At 45.4% G+C, this 12,557-nt stretch overlaps 1 protein-coding gene across 8 annotated transcripts in view; it reads left to right on the forward strand.

Annotated features, from left to right (window-relative positions):
• LOC118510909 (trithorax group protein osa) overlaps positions 1–12,557 on the forward strand; it is a 101,876-nt gene that overhangs the window by 52,997 nt on the left and 36,322 nt on the right. For all 8 annotated transcript variants that reach the window (XM_036053304.1, XM_036053305.1, XM_036053306.1 and 5 more), the window contains one exon: positions 1,411–1,676. In XM_036053304.1, coding sequence (XP_035909197.1) covers positions 1,411–1,676 — 266 coding nt within the window. The remainder of the gene's footprint in view (positions 1–1,410; positions 1,677–12,557) is intronic.

Raw genomic sequence — 12,557 nt, forward strand, 5'->3', positions numbered from 1 at the left:
CTTCATACAGCAAATTAAGTTTTTGAAAACTTGTTATAGAAAGTGTCTGTTTTAATTAAAATCTCATGAACCATCTCGCTGGAGAGACATGAAGTAGACTTCATGTCTAGGGGTGTTTTTTTTTTTGGTTGGTTGGCCCCAAACTTCTACAGTGCCGCAACTGTCGAGCCACCTCTTCTTTCGCTCGTGCAAACACACCCAAAAGGCTTGACTCGAAATTCGAGCAGGCGAACTCGGTTCGGTATGCACTTTACACAAACGTCAACAGCAGTGCTGGCTCGGGGTACATCGCGAGAAAAATGACAAGCAAAAAAACATACACACAGACACACACCCGTTCCCGATGCCCTCGCAGCATGATAAGTCTCTAGGGGGACAGACTGGGCTGTGCGCGCGAGCGATTTGATCCCATGTGAATATATCTTTTTATCAAACTCGGGCTGATTGTTGAGAAGTACCGCTTCACTTACACTCGGACCTCGCAGCTCGGCTGACTGTCGGGCTGGCTTTAAGCTTTGACGCCACAAGATGATATTTTTATCCCTCTTAACCAAAAATACGAAGTGCAAAAGAAGACTAAAACTTGCCGCGTGCTGGCTACCGGGGATAACGTCGCGGTTCGGTGGGCAATTTAGTGCGCGGCTCATCAAATGTATGAAACAAAAACAAGGGAAAAAAGATAATGCTGAAAGAAAGGCAGTGTAGTATAGGCGGCAGCATATCAGATGAAAAGTCTTTCACACAAATCCCATTTATCTTCCAGCGAAGTAGGACGATTTGCGGGTTTGGCACTGCGCACTGCAAACGGCATAAGGGGATTTGTACACCCCTTTTCTTTCTCCTTTTTTTTTTTTGGTTCGCTGGCAACCACTCTCGGGGCAAGCCGACGGTAAAGTATTAGTGCAAGCCTGGAACTAGCTGGCAAGTGTCCGCCAGATAATTCTCGTACTTCGTTTCCGTTCCCTTTTCCGTCGGCGTCATGCAACCCTCACTCCATGGCCAACAAACGCACAAGGAACACTTTTTCACTCAGATATATCAAAGCTAGGCGAACGAGCAGACGAACGGGGTTGAGATGGATTGCACTCGCCAACTTCCCGTACTCGGGAAGGCGGGTGGGAATGAGAAATATAAAACATACACCATCGCTAACTGACATGGACACCGACATTTCCCTGTGGGCGAAGGGTGGGTGGGGGTGGACGGTGGGAAGGAAAGAATGCGACTCGAGATGAATCGCTGTAGCAATTTAATTATTTTATACCCTACTCGCTGCTGGTCTCTCCGGTCCCCGGCCCAACGCCGACGAATAACTACGCTCACACGTACTACAATCCTGCTTTCTGTTTTTTTTTTCTTTCTTCCATGTACTCTTTCTTTCCATTTGCCACCGGCGGATTCGGTTTGAAGGTTTGAAGCGCGTTGCTTGGCCTCCACCAACTGAGGGTCCCGAGTACGAGGTACATCCATCACAGCAGAAACAACACGCGGTAGGTCAGCAAATCCCGCCGCAACAGCAGCAGCAGCAGTTCCAGCCGCAACAATTCTACCAACAAACGAACCCTCAACAGCAGCAGCAGCAGTACCAACCGGCTTATCAGCAAACGAGCTTTCCACCACAGCAGCAGCAGCAGCACCCGCACCAGCCGGTGGAAAGAATCGTTCCCATTCAAAGGGTGAGTAGTGTGCGGCTCGGCACATCCAAAACCAGCCAAATTATGTAGATTATGTGCTGTTGCGAATTATTTTAATACCGTGGCAAACAAACTTAAAATCTCCGGCCGAATCGCACTCGAACGCCGCAAACGAATGTTTGAATGTTTTACACATATTAAGACATACGAGCGCGACGCCTAAAAGTATGCATTTTTTCTTGATGGTGGTGCCATGATCACGATACTGATGTGGTTTAGAGAGGGGTCACAATTTCAATGAAAGAAGAGCTGTTTCGTTCTTTTTATTGATTATGCAAACACATTGCAAATGGATTTCATTCTACGATGCAAAAATTTGCGTATAAAAATGTCGATGGAGGCGCATGGTGCTTTGTAGAATTGCTTTCTTCTAAGTTCCATGATTGGTAGAATTCTGAATACATTTACTCAAATCTAAAACGAGAAGTAAGTTCTAATTAAAGATCCAACTATAATCCTCATTGGAAGCTACTGATTTCAAATACCGAGATGGGCAATAAAACCAAACCAAACGCTTAAACTATTGCCAAACGATCGACAAGCTGCCAAGCAAACGTTTGACCATCCCACTACAGAGCCAATGTCGATATTTCATGCTAAACGAAACGACTACTGTGCATGTATTGCTGTGTGTTGTTGATACTTGGAAAATATTAAAACACATAAACGAGCCACTTAGCGCGTTGTTGACATACTGGCACTCGGTCAAAAGAGTAACCATGATGATACATCTTGGTCCCCTTGAGTGGGGAAGCGATGCGGACAGTTTTATTAAACACCACAGACAGTACGCTTCTAGGTCACTGTACAAAATGCAATCCAAACAAAAAATGCTTGCTCCATAAATAAGTCTTTAAGGGAGCAGGATGTGTCAAATGGTATTAAGCGTGAGATAAAAAATTAAACTCTTCCGAAGTGACTGTGTTTGTTTCCTTTACACGGCATCTTGTACATTTTTTTTTCTCCATCCAAATTTTCTTCTCACACACTCACGTCACTACCAACAACTTGACCTGGTTCGACACTCATTGACGTGTGTTAATTTACACCGGTAGAATTTTTGTTGTTGTTGTGCTGGCAGCCAAAAATATCTCTCGCAGGTAGAAGACGCTTCTTAACGTCTCACTTAAACAGTTATATTTAGTTTAAAATTTCCTGCTCCACTACAGCTTGTGGAAGATTTCATGGGTAGAAAATTGCTTTTTTTTCAATCACGCTTTTCCGAAATCGAATCATTGCAACCTATGTGACGTATTGTGACAAGCACAGGCACATTGGCCGGGTGAAACACCACGGAAAAAATACCGAACTCATATTTTGCAACAAATCTCTTCGACCTCATTCAACACGACGCCATTCTCCCCCGCCAATCGTAGTTGCCAGCGCGTCCCCATGTGACGCAGCCCCTTCTTTTTATTGCGTACTTGGCGCAGCAAATTGACAGCTGTCACAAGATTTGCTACGGTACTGTCATTTTCATTCCATCTTCAGCCCGGCACCAACACACCGAAGCCGAAAAGAAAAACTGCCAAACCACCGGCCGGCTACACTGCTGCGGATCACACATCCGTAGGCAAAAACGCAAAGGCGCAAAGGTTCATGAATGCATTTAACCCATTATGGTAATTTTAAATCACTTTTGTGCAGTAGTGCCCGCAGCACGGAAGACAAATTAATTGCCAGCATCCATGCACACAACTTTTTCGGTTGACTTTTTGCATATTTCCTCAGTTTTTTCCCCTCGCTGTCAAAGCAGCCACATTATGCCGCGCCACAAATGGCCGTCCCATAATTCCTTTCCAATAGCTTTTAATTGAATCTTATTTCATCCCTCGGCAGCGTGTTGAGACGTTCTGCGGGTTTAATTATTTTTATTTCAATATTTAACCAAGGCCACCGAGGGACGAATGGTGCTCGGTGCAAAAACTAAAACGGTCACGGATTGTTTTCACTTAAAATGTGTAAATGATTGTGAAAGCTTCCACGCCCGATTTTGCTTTCGGGTCGGAACCGTTCCGTTCTGGGGTTTGTTTTTTGTGTTCCTGCTCACGATTTCGCAACCACCACCACGAGCCAACCGTTCCTGTTGCGGGGAGCGTGTTTGCTCTAATTGGCCACCCCGGTGGACTGGGCCCACCCAACGGAACGAGGGGGAGCCGAAGAAACCGAACGTGAGGTAGTTAGTGTGACGTAAATCATTTGCATCGCCATGCAGCTGTTCCCTCGTTGCTGTTAATTTACCATCGAGAAAATTGCATTCGGCCAAGTAGCACTAAAAAGGCTGCAAGATGGAAGCAATGGGAGAGAGCAGCAAAAAAAAAGCGAGAAGTGAAACCCCATTTGACCATCCATAATATTTCTGGCCCACTAGCAAACGGGGGGGGAGGGGGAGGCAAAAAATACAAACAAAAAAGGCACACACACACACACACACACACACACACACACAAAATGGCAAGCATTTTCCACACTTTTATCCTTCACACTCGCAAACAAAAAAAACCCTTTGCTGAAGCACCCGAGAACAACAACCAGCTCATACAGCAGAAGAAAAAAACATCTCTTCAACCCCATCTCTCTTGCTGATGTAAGTGGGGCGAAGATGAGCGCCCGGCGGAAAAAAAAAACAGAATGGATTCCCGATCGGGCAAATGGTGCCCGGCATCGCTAGGAATGCAAATTTGATGCATAAAGTGCACATCAAAAGTTTGCCGCTCAATGTAGCCCGGAAATGGTTGTGTCTTCCGGGAGCAAGCGTTCGGGGCAGCGGATACGGCGGATCCTGCAAGTGATGCTGTAATCCCAGTGACACCTCCACTCACGGACTGGCCCCGATTTTTTCTCTTGCTTTGCATCACCACATGCACATGTGGGTGAAGACAGGCAAAAATTAAGTTAAAACGGAGTGGGATTTAATGTAAGTAATAGAGAATAAACGAGGTTAAGCTTGGTTTTGGGAGTAGAGAGAAAGAGAGAGAGAAAGAGAGAGAGAGAGAGAGAGAGAGAGAGAGAGAGGAAAAATCACTTTGGAGGTTGAGAACAACATGTAAAGCATTGCACCCCATTAGGGATGGTTCAGCCGGGAAGCATGTTTTACGTTGAGTAAATTCGTGAAAAATGGAGTCTATTAGTATAAGCAATGAAAGGATATTATTTTGAGTATGAAAGCAATATATTTTTTATTCTTTGTTTATTTTATTAGTTATGTATGATAAACATGCAACGACGATGATGATGACCTCAACATATTTACACCTATTCATATTCCCTATTCCTCAGTACAGCCTCAGAAGGTCTTCAGAAGCGAATTTCTTTTTATTTAAAAAATTAAAAGCTAAGCTAAGTAGAAATAATTGTGCGTAAGAGAGTACAGCCTATTAGAGAGTTGATACCAATCTCTTTTTCCACAGGTTTTAAGACAAAACTCTTTTAGCTATGAAAAACACTGTTGAGTAAGTTTTAGAGCAAAGGTTTGGCCTTTTTATTATTTTTTATACGATAGAAAACTATACCCCCCAAGAATGGCTGATATTGTGCTTGAAAGGCCTTTAAGTGACGATGCCAGTACAATAAGTCTTCTTCTTGTTCTTCCTTGGCACTACAACCTCGAGAGGACTCGGCCTGCCATTTCTGACATTATGTGACTTATTTTTACCCGTAGTAAAGTGGTCAGCGCTACGTACGGGGAGGCGGTCTGGATGGGATTTGAACCCCGGTCCTGCCGTGTGAAGACCGGTGCCGTTATCGCCTCGGCCATCGGACCGCCCCAAGAGTACAATAAGTACCGGCTTTGAAATACTACATTTGAAAAGCAACGCCCAAAAGTATGCAATTTCTACTTTTTTACTCTCTTTCTCTCTCTTATCGGCCTAACGACCTCTTAGGCCATGCCTGCCATTACTGGTTTACTAGAATTACTGTTGATTTGAGGCGATCCAGTGGAAGAGACTGAAACGGCGCCGGTCTTCACACGGCAGAACTGGGGTTCAAATCCCATCCCGCCTCTCCCTGGAGATTGAGACACTTGTTGTATTAACAATTATCTATTAGCGTTGTGAATAAACAACTGTTTATTTATGCAATCTTTGGTGTGGAAAGGAACGATTCAATTAAAAAACCCTATTATTGCAACCAAAGTCTAAGTAGGGATGGTTTCTCTCATAAGATTAGCATTTAAAGTCCAACAACCAGTTTCAAAACAAAGAATCGTCCATTTTACAACCCTTTATTGAACCAAACATTACTGTGATTTTCTAACCAACACTTTGGACAGTGACAATGGTCCATTATATCAAACACCCTTTGTTATCAGCCTCACAACACATTCGCTCTCACACACACACACCTTGAACCAGAAGCACCGTGTATGATTCACCACCAGTACGGCGCACCATTGTGGCGCACCGGCATACTGCTGATTTTATGGTCTATGGAGTGCTTCATAAAATTTATTAGCGGATCAATCGACACTCTCGCGCGCACACACACTTACCGAATACGGAAAAGACCTTTTGGCACCACCTTTTATCACCCCTTTTTTTTTGCTCGGGTGCAGGTGCGATAACGTTGACCTATGGACGCGATCATTTGCGGACGTAATAAATTGGCCATTCGATATAGGGAGTAATAAAATTGACAACAACAAAAATTCAAAAACTTGAAACCTTGGCTATTTTCTGCTGATGATATCGCGCGCTGATATGAATCGGTGTTTGACTGCTCAATGCCTGGTTTTTTTACTTTTTGTTCAATTGTTCCTAGAAGGAAATTTCGTTTCCATTGCTTCCTTCCGGGCCTTCGGAACACCACAAAGCTCGGTGCCAATCAGGCTGATTTTATGTTGCTATCGGGCTTAAATTGCATCACCTTTTTTACTGCAACGCTGTCGCTGCTTTTTAATGCATTCCCACCTAAGTGCAGCTTTGACCGGGACCGGGGTGATATCCAGCGTTATGATTTTCCAGCGATTAAGTGATAAAATCGCCGTCTGGCAACCATCGGCACCGGCCATCGCATTTATGCCTTCCCGGCAGACTCCAGCCCAGCGCACGCCAAGTGCACCCTTGTGTGACCAACCTCTTGAGAGTTGACGCAACGCTAACGATAATGGCAGGCGCCGGTTTATAATGTTGATGATGATCGCAACTTCGTCTTGCCATTATGATCGCGGAATGTTTGGCGGACTTTTTTTACCTATCGATTCGGAAACAAACAACCAGATTACCGAATTCGGTGGTAAATCGAAGTTGCACTCCTCCCGATTTCCCTGCTAACGATATACGACCAACGAACACACGACGTTGCACCGACTGATTGCAAGGCACCCAGTGTGATGCTGTCCTTGAGCTGGTGGTGATGAGTTTTAGAGGACGCACCATTATCGCTGGTTTGTTTCTTGCTTGCCAACCAACAAACCAACCACGAACAATGAGCGTGAAGCAAAAACAAAAACACTAGTTTTACTGGTGGTTCATCTGCATACTACTGTGTACGAATACAGGCACCGGATGGGTTCCGGGACGGGCGCAAGTCGGCAAAAAGTAAACAGGTGCAATCTGGGGTTTGTGGTATGCGAAAATTTATGGTGCTTTGCGATTTATGGCGTGAAACAAAAATTTATGGACGACATCACCGACCACGCGGACGCGTTGTCGGAATGGTTAGGAAAACGGAAAGAAACCCACGGATGAGTTTTTTGTTTGTGATATAGTCCGTTGCTATATCCATCCGTCCGTGTGTGTTTGTGTGTGCCAGAATCAATGTATTGGAAGGTTGAAAGTTTATCGTCAAACCCGTCGGTCGCAAAACACGGCGCCGGGATAAGTTGTCATGCAATAATACACACACACACACACAGGGACACGCTAACGCAAACACAAATACAAGAGTGTCTCACCTGCACGGTGCATCGCCCAGTGATCCTTGCGGGGCGAATAGATTCACGTTCCATAGATCCACCCCGTGACCGTGTATGTGCGAAAATACGTACTTCTGGCCACAGGAGTATACTTCAAATTCAACATTTCAACAGCGACACTCGATGCACCTAACAAACCGAAACGGGATGATGTTTGTGTGTGAGAGAGAGAGAGAGAGAGTGCCAGCACCGAAAGGTATGCAATAACATTTTCCAACGAACGATCCGGAAAAGCATCACACTATCGAGCTTTACGTTGACCTCGCCACGTCCCGAACCCCCTCGCCCGACAAGCGATCTCGAACCGGTCGGGATCATAAGAGGCCGTCGGGTACGTTTGTGTGTCTGTGTCATCACCACATCGCTTCACCGTGTCATTTGACATTCGACGGGTTTGGCCTGTAGGAGTCTGCGTTCCGGGAAAACGGGGACGGAATAGAACCGGCGAGCGGTATTATTTGAGCACCAACAAGCTACGTGACATGATGCAAGTCCCGCCGTACTGACAGGCCAACCGGTCGGCGTGAAGCACACCGAAATTCTGGTTCGTTCGTTATCTTCGCGCCTGAAAGGTAGGCAACACGCACATACATCTGTGATAGATCCCATTCAGCGCCAGTGTTGCCGGGAGGGTTGTTGGTTTTTTTTTCGCATTCGTTTTATTTCTTAATTCCATCGTTGATCGTGGAATTCTATTGAATGGTTTTTTTTTATCGAAAGCTAGAGAGAAACAAAGGCTTCGTTACGAGTCATTTCAGCGGCAGCAGCTAGATTGTTCTTCAATATTGATTAAAGCTATCTCGGTTCTGTTGAAGTATGCTGATATTAGAAGGGAGCGTGTTCGAACTCGCATGATTGCACCAATGTATCGTGTTGCTCTGGACATTTTTAAATGGATGGATATTGGAGCACAACTCTATTTCGTGGAGGGATACTCTATTTCCGGAACAAAATCCATCTACATTTTACTTAACAATGGACACTCTTTAATCACAGATGCATACTACCCGCCAACAGTGCTTAAGCTAACCAATTACCGGGAAACAGATTTTTCACTCAAAAACCATCCAGCTCAACCCAACGGCAGTTGGGCTAGTTCACTAAACTTTCACAAAGAAGTACACACCACCATACCATACACATCCCGCTTCCCTGTGCTGCTCTGTCCGATTGTCTTTAACGATTGACTAGCCGGAGAAACTTTCAGCCGCTGCAAAACTTTAACATCCTTTCGAGTGCAGCTTATTACGCAGCGTTCGCCACTCGTTAAACATACCCATCGCAACCAGGAATGCCCGGCTATGAAGCATGCCGGCACACACACACACAGCACACCAGCTCAATGATATCATTTTCCCGTTTTCGGAGTGAGAAAAAGTTTGACAGTATTTTTGTGCCGCCCGGACGGCTGGGAGCTTGTGTGTTGCGAACCTCCCGCCGGGGCTTTATGGTTTCCGGGAAGGGTGCTTTTTTCCCGCCACGGTGTGGCCTCGGGACAACTCTCGCCTTTTTCGAGAGTGGCCGGGTTGGGAAAAGTGGGTGCAAGAAGCCCATTTCCACACGTGGGCACACATTTTGCGCATGATTTACGATCCGCACACATGTGTGCCGATATACTGAATTATATAAATTTTGTATGGATGGGTGTGTGTGTGTGTGTGCGTGAAAGTGTCGGTATTTGCAAGTGTACTTGAAAAACCTCTCGCGAACAGAAATATTCCCATGGAACGACGCTTTTCCCACGATCTAGTTTTACTCGAGGCACACGTACACTTGCTCTTCAAAAAACTCAATATGCGCACACAAACGACACGATGATAGTCACCAAACTGTCCCCGTAAAATGTTTCACCGCACGAAAGGTAGCAAATTGGAAGCTCGGCTACGGGTTTGGTGCTGTTTTGGGGTAAACTTTCCACCATTCGCATTGTGGGTAAAACGGGACCCTTGCTATGGGGTTGAGCAGAATATCTTGGCTGTGAAGAGACTTCTGTTTCTCTTATGCTTCTCTTATGATGGCCAATTTTGCAGTGCAATTCACCGGAGTAAATTACATACAGTTTCTTGGCAATTGTGACAAAGAGTAAGAGCGATGAAGATACATTTTTGATGAGAAAAAAACACGATAATTGCACCGTTTTGATTACAAAGCTTTGTATATCTTACACTGAAGTTATCCATGTTTGTAATCCATTTTGTTCAGAAATTTACAATCGCAATGTGATTTGTTTAGCGCCTTGAAATAATCTATAGGAATGAAAAGCGCCTGTCGCTATGCAATTTAATTTATTTTTAATTCCTTCAATGGCATCAATACGTATTGATCCAGTTAAGTAGATGAATCTGGAGAACTTCAAACTCTGAGCGAAGAGTTCCCAGTATAAATGTTTCATTTTAATATCTGTGAAAGGTTAGCTGTCTACTCGCAAGCAAGACAAGTTTAATTAGGTGCTCTCCTTAATAAGATAAGCAGTACATAGGTGAAACGTTAAAAGTCCCAGAACAAGCAAATTTGATTTGATCGATGCATTACTTTTCTTGTTACTTTGGGGCTGTCTGACCAAGCACCCGACTGACATAAAGCTGACTTAGACTTGCCGAACACATAGATAACTTCAAGCGGTAGATATCGTTAAGCAGCATTGGTCTGACTATTAGAGTGCGCTAAAACATTTTTCATATTCAATACAAAAAATTGCATAGTTTCAGGCGTGCCTTACCAACCAAGCATCTTGAGGAAGTACTTGAAACGCTATTGAACTGCTTCGGGTTAAACTACGAGAAAACATGTGTTTACATAACTAAAACGCATAACTAGAACGTAGCCAATGAAGAACGACTGAAACTAGAAAAAAAGTACTTAAAACTCAAATGAATCATTCTAAAACTATCATCACAAAGAATTTCATTTTTAAAACGCCTTGTAAAACTGTCATTCTCAATCGGAATTCACCAAAAGAAAAACAACTCGTTGACACATTTCGGCAGCAAGAAGGAAATTTTTTCATAAATCACCTCCCACATATTAAATGTGTTAACATCCACACTTTGCTAGATTACCGTTCGTTTACTGTTTTGTTTTGTAAAACAGAACCAAGTGAGGTGAAAGAAGAAAAAAATCGCCACGCTTCTCATCACACCACACCTGTCACACACACACACACCTTCAGGCCACAATCGTTTGCACCCGCATGTGCCCGTTGCGCACATTCGCACAAATTTCATCACGCAGCGCGGCATCGGTTCCACCGTTTTGGCTAAACATATTTCATACGTGTTAGCATGTCATTTGCCTTGCTGCAGGATGGACAGGTGCGCCGTTCAAGGATATACATCATAATGTAAGCTATTGCCACGCACCGCAGCACGCCCGCACCACATTAACACCCCTGTCGGCGCACCGTCCCCTTCCAGCTACTCTTGGCCACGGCAATGACATTCCACGGCCCGAAACGATGGCTTCCATTTCCCATGCCATTGTGGAAACATTTTTGCCTCAGCCGTCGAGAGATGAAATTAACATCTTTGCACATTCTTCATACCGGAGCGTATTTGCGCAAATAGCGCCGCTCGTAAAGATGCCGCCACCGGCCGGACACGGAAACCGTGGCAAGTTGCGTTCCACACTTGAGCTGCACCATACGCTCGTGGCGCCGCCGTGGGATGAGTTTTACCGTTCCCGGGAGGCATTCTTTCTCATCCACCCAGCAGCCCAAAAACCATAGGCCGGAAAATTTTAGGCGATCATAAAGGTAACAACATTTACATGGGAGCCGAAGACACACACGCTCATTCTTCAGCAGATGTATCAGCAAGGAGTAGCGCTAGAACTTAAGGAGCAAAGTTGGCAGAGAGAAAACAAAGAACACACTTAAGACCAGCGAAACAAAAGCTGCCATATAGACATTAACGCTCACACACACACATGATGTAGGTGCTATTATTTATGGTTATTTATGTGATGAGTAATTCTGCCAGGAGCAAATTTTTGCTTCACCTGTCGTGCCTGCCGAAAGGTAGATACGGGAACCCGAATGAAGTGTGGGCAAGTGCCCACAAAGTCAACAGCACAATCCCACACGGATTCGCAAAACCGTGCGTGAAGCATTTTTCACCTACAGCAAGACCACGATGGCAACGCCTCCACCGGCTGACCAACGAAAGGCCACCGTTAATGCGTTTTCGCAGGCGTTTACACTGAAGTGCCCCCGTTTTGGTACGGTTGTACGGGTTCCTATGGGACGGAACCACTATTTGAGTGATAAATTGTTGGCGATTACAAACAGCATCCCGCCGGGGCACGCCGAAGTTGATTGGCAAACCGACCGGTCAGTGTAACACCGTTTGTGCCGGCGTTGAGTAAATCAACCGCAAAACCTCCAACATCGTGATCAAACGGTCCGACATTCTCATCACCAGCATCTCTACCGGTGCGTCGGTCGTGCAACATACGCTCGACAAAATGGATTACGACATTCCCGCCCGGGAAAAACCCCACCCTTGAAAGTCAACCAGGTGCCAGTAGGCCAGGAGGGGGGGGGGGTGGAATTAAAGGAAGCTACCGGGTGGCTGCCTCCCCGGTACGGTTGCATTAAACCACAAAACCTCCAAGTAAGCAAACTTTACCACACCAATCGCTAAAACCATTTGTGTCTAAGCGGGGCACCACCACGTAAGTGCCGCGCATCGTGCGTTCGGCCGGCACCAAACCTCAACGTGGCACCCGCGAGTCTAATTAATTACCGACGATGATTATTATTGACTGTTTTGTGAGGTTTACGCAATTTAAGCGCCTGCACCACACACTCACACGCGCGCTTACTGCATCCATCGGTCTGTATCGATTGGTACACCAACCCGGTTCGATTGGATTCGAATTCTCGCGTCCCCGAGAGTGCCGTGAGGATCAAGACCGGGACCATGTGTGTGCCTTGAGTGGCAAGCGTA

The sequence above is a fragment of the Anopheles stephensi genome, chromosome 3 (genome assembly GCF_013141755.1).
Source record: "Anopheles stephensi strain Indian chromosome 3, UCI_ANSTEP_V1.0, whole genome shotgun sequence".
In the NCBI taxonomy this organism is placed as follows: domain Eukaryota; kingdom Metazoa; phylum Arthropoda; class Insecta; order Diptera; family Culicidae; genus Anopheles; species Anopheles stephensi.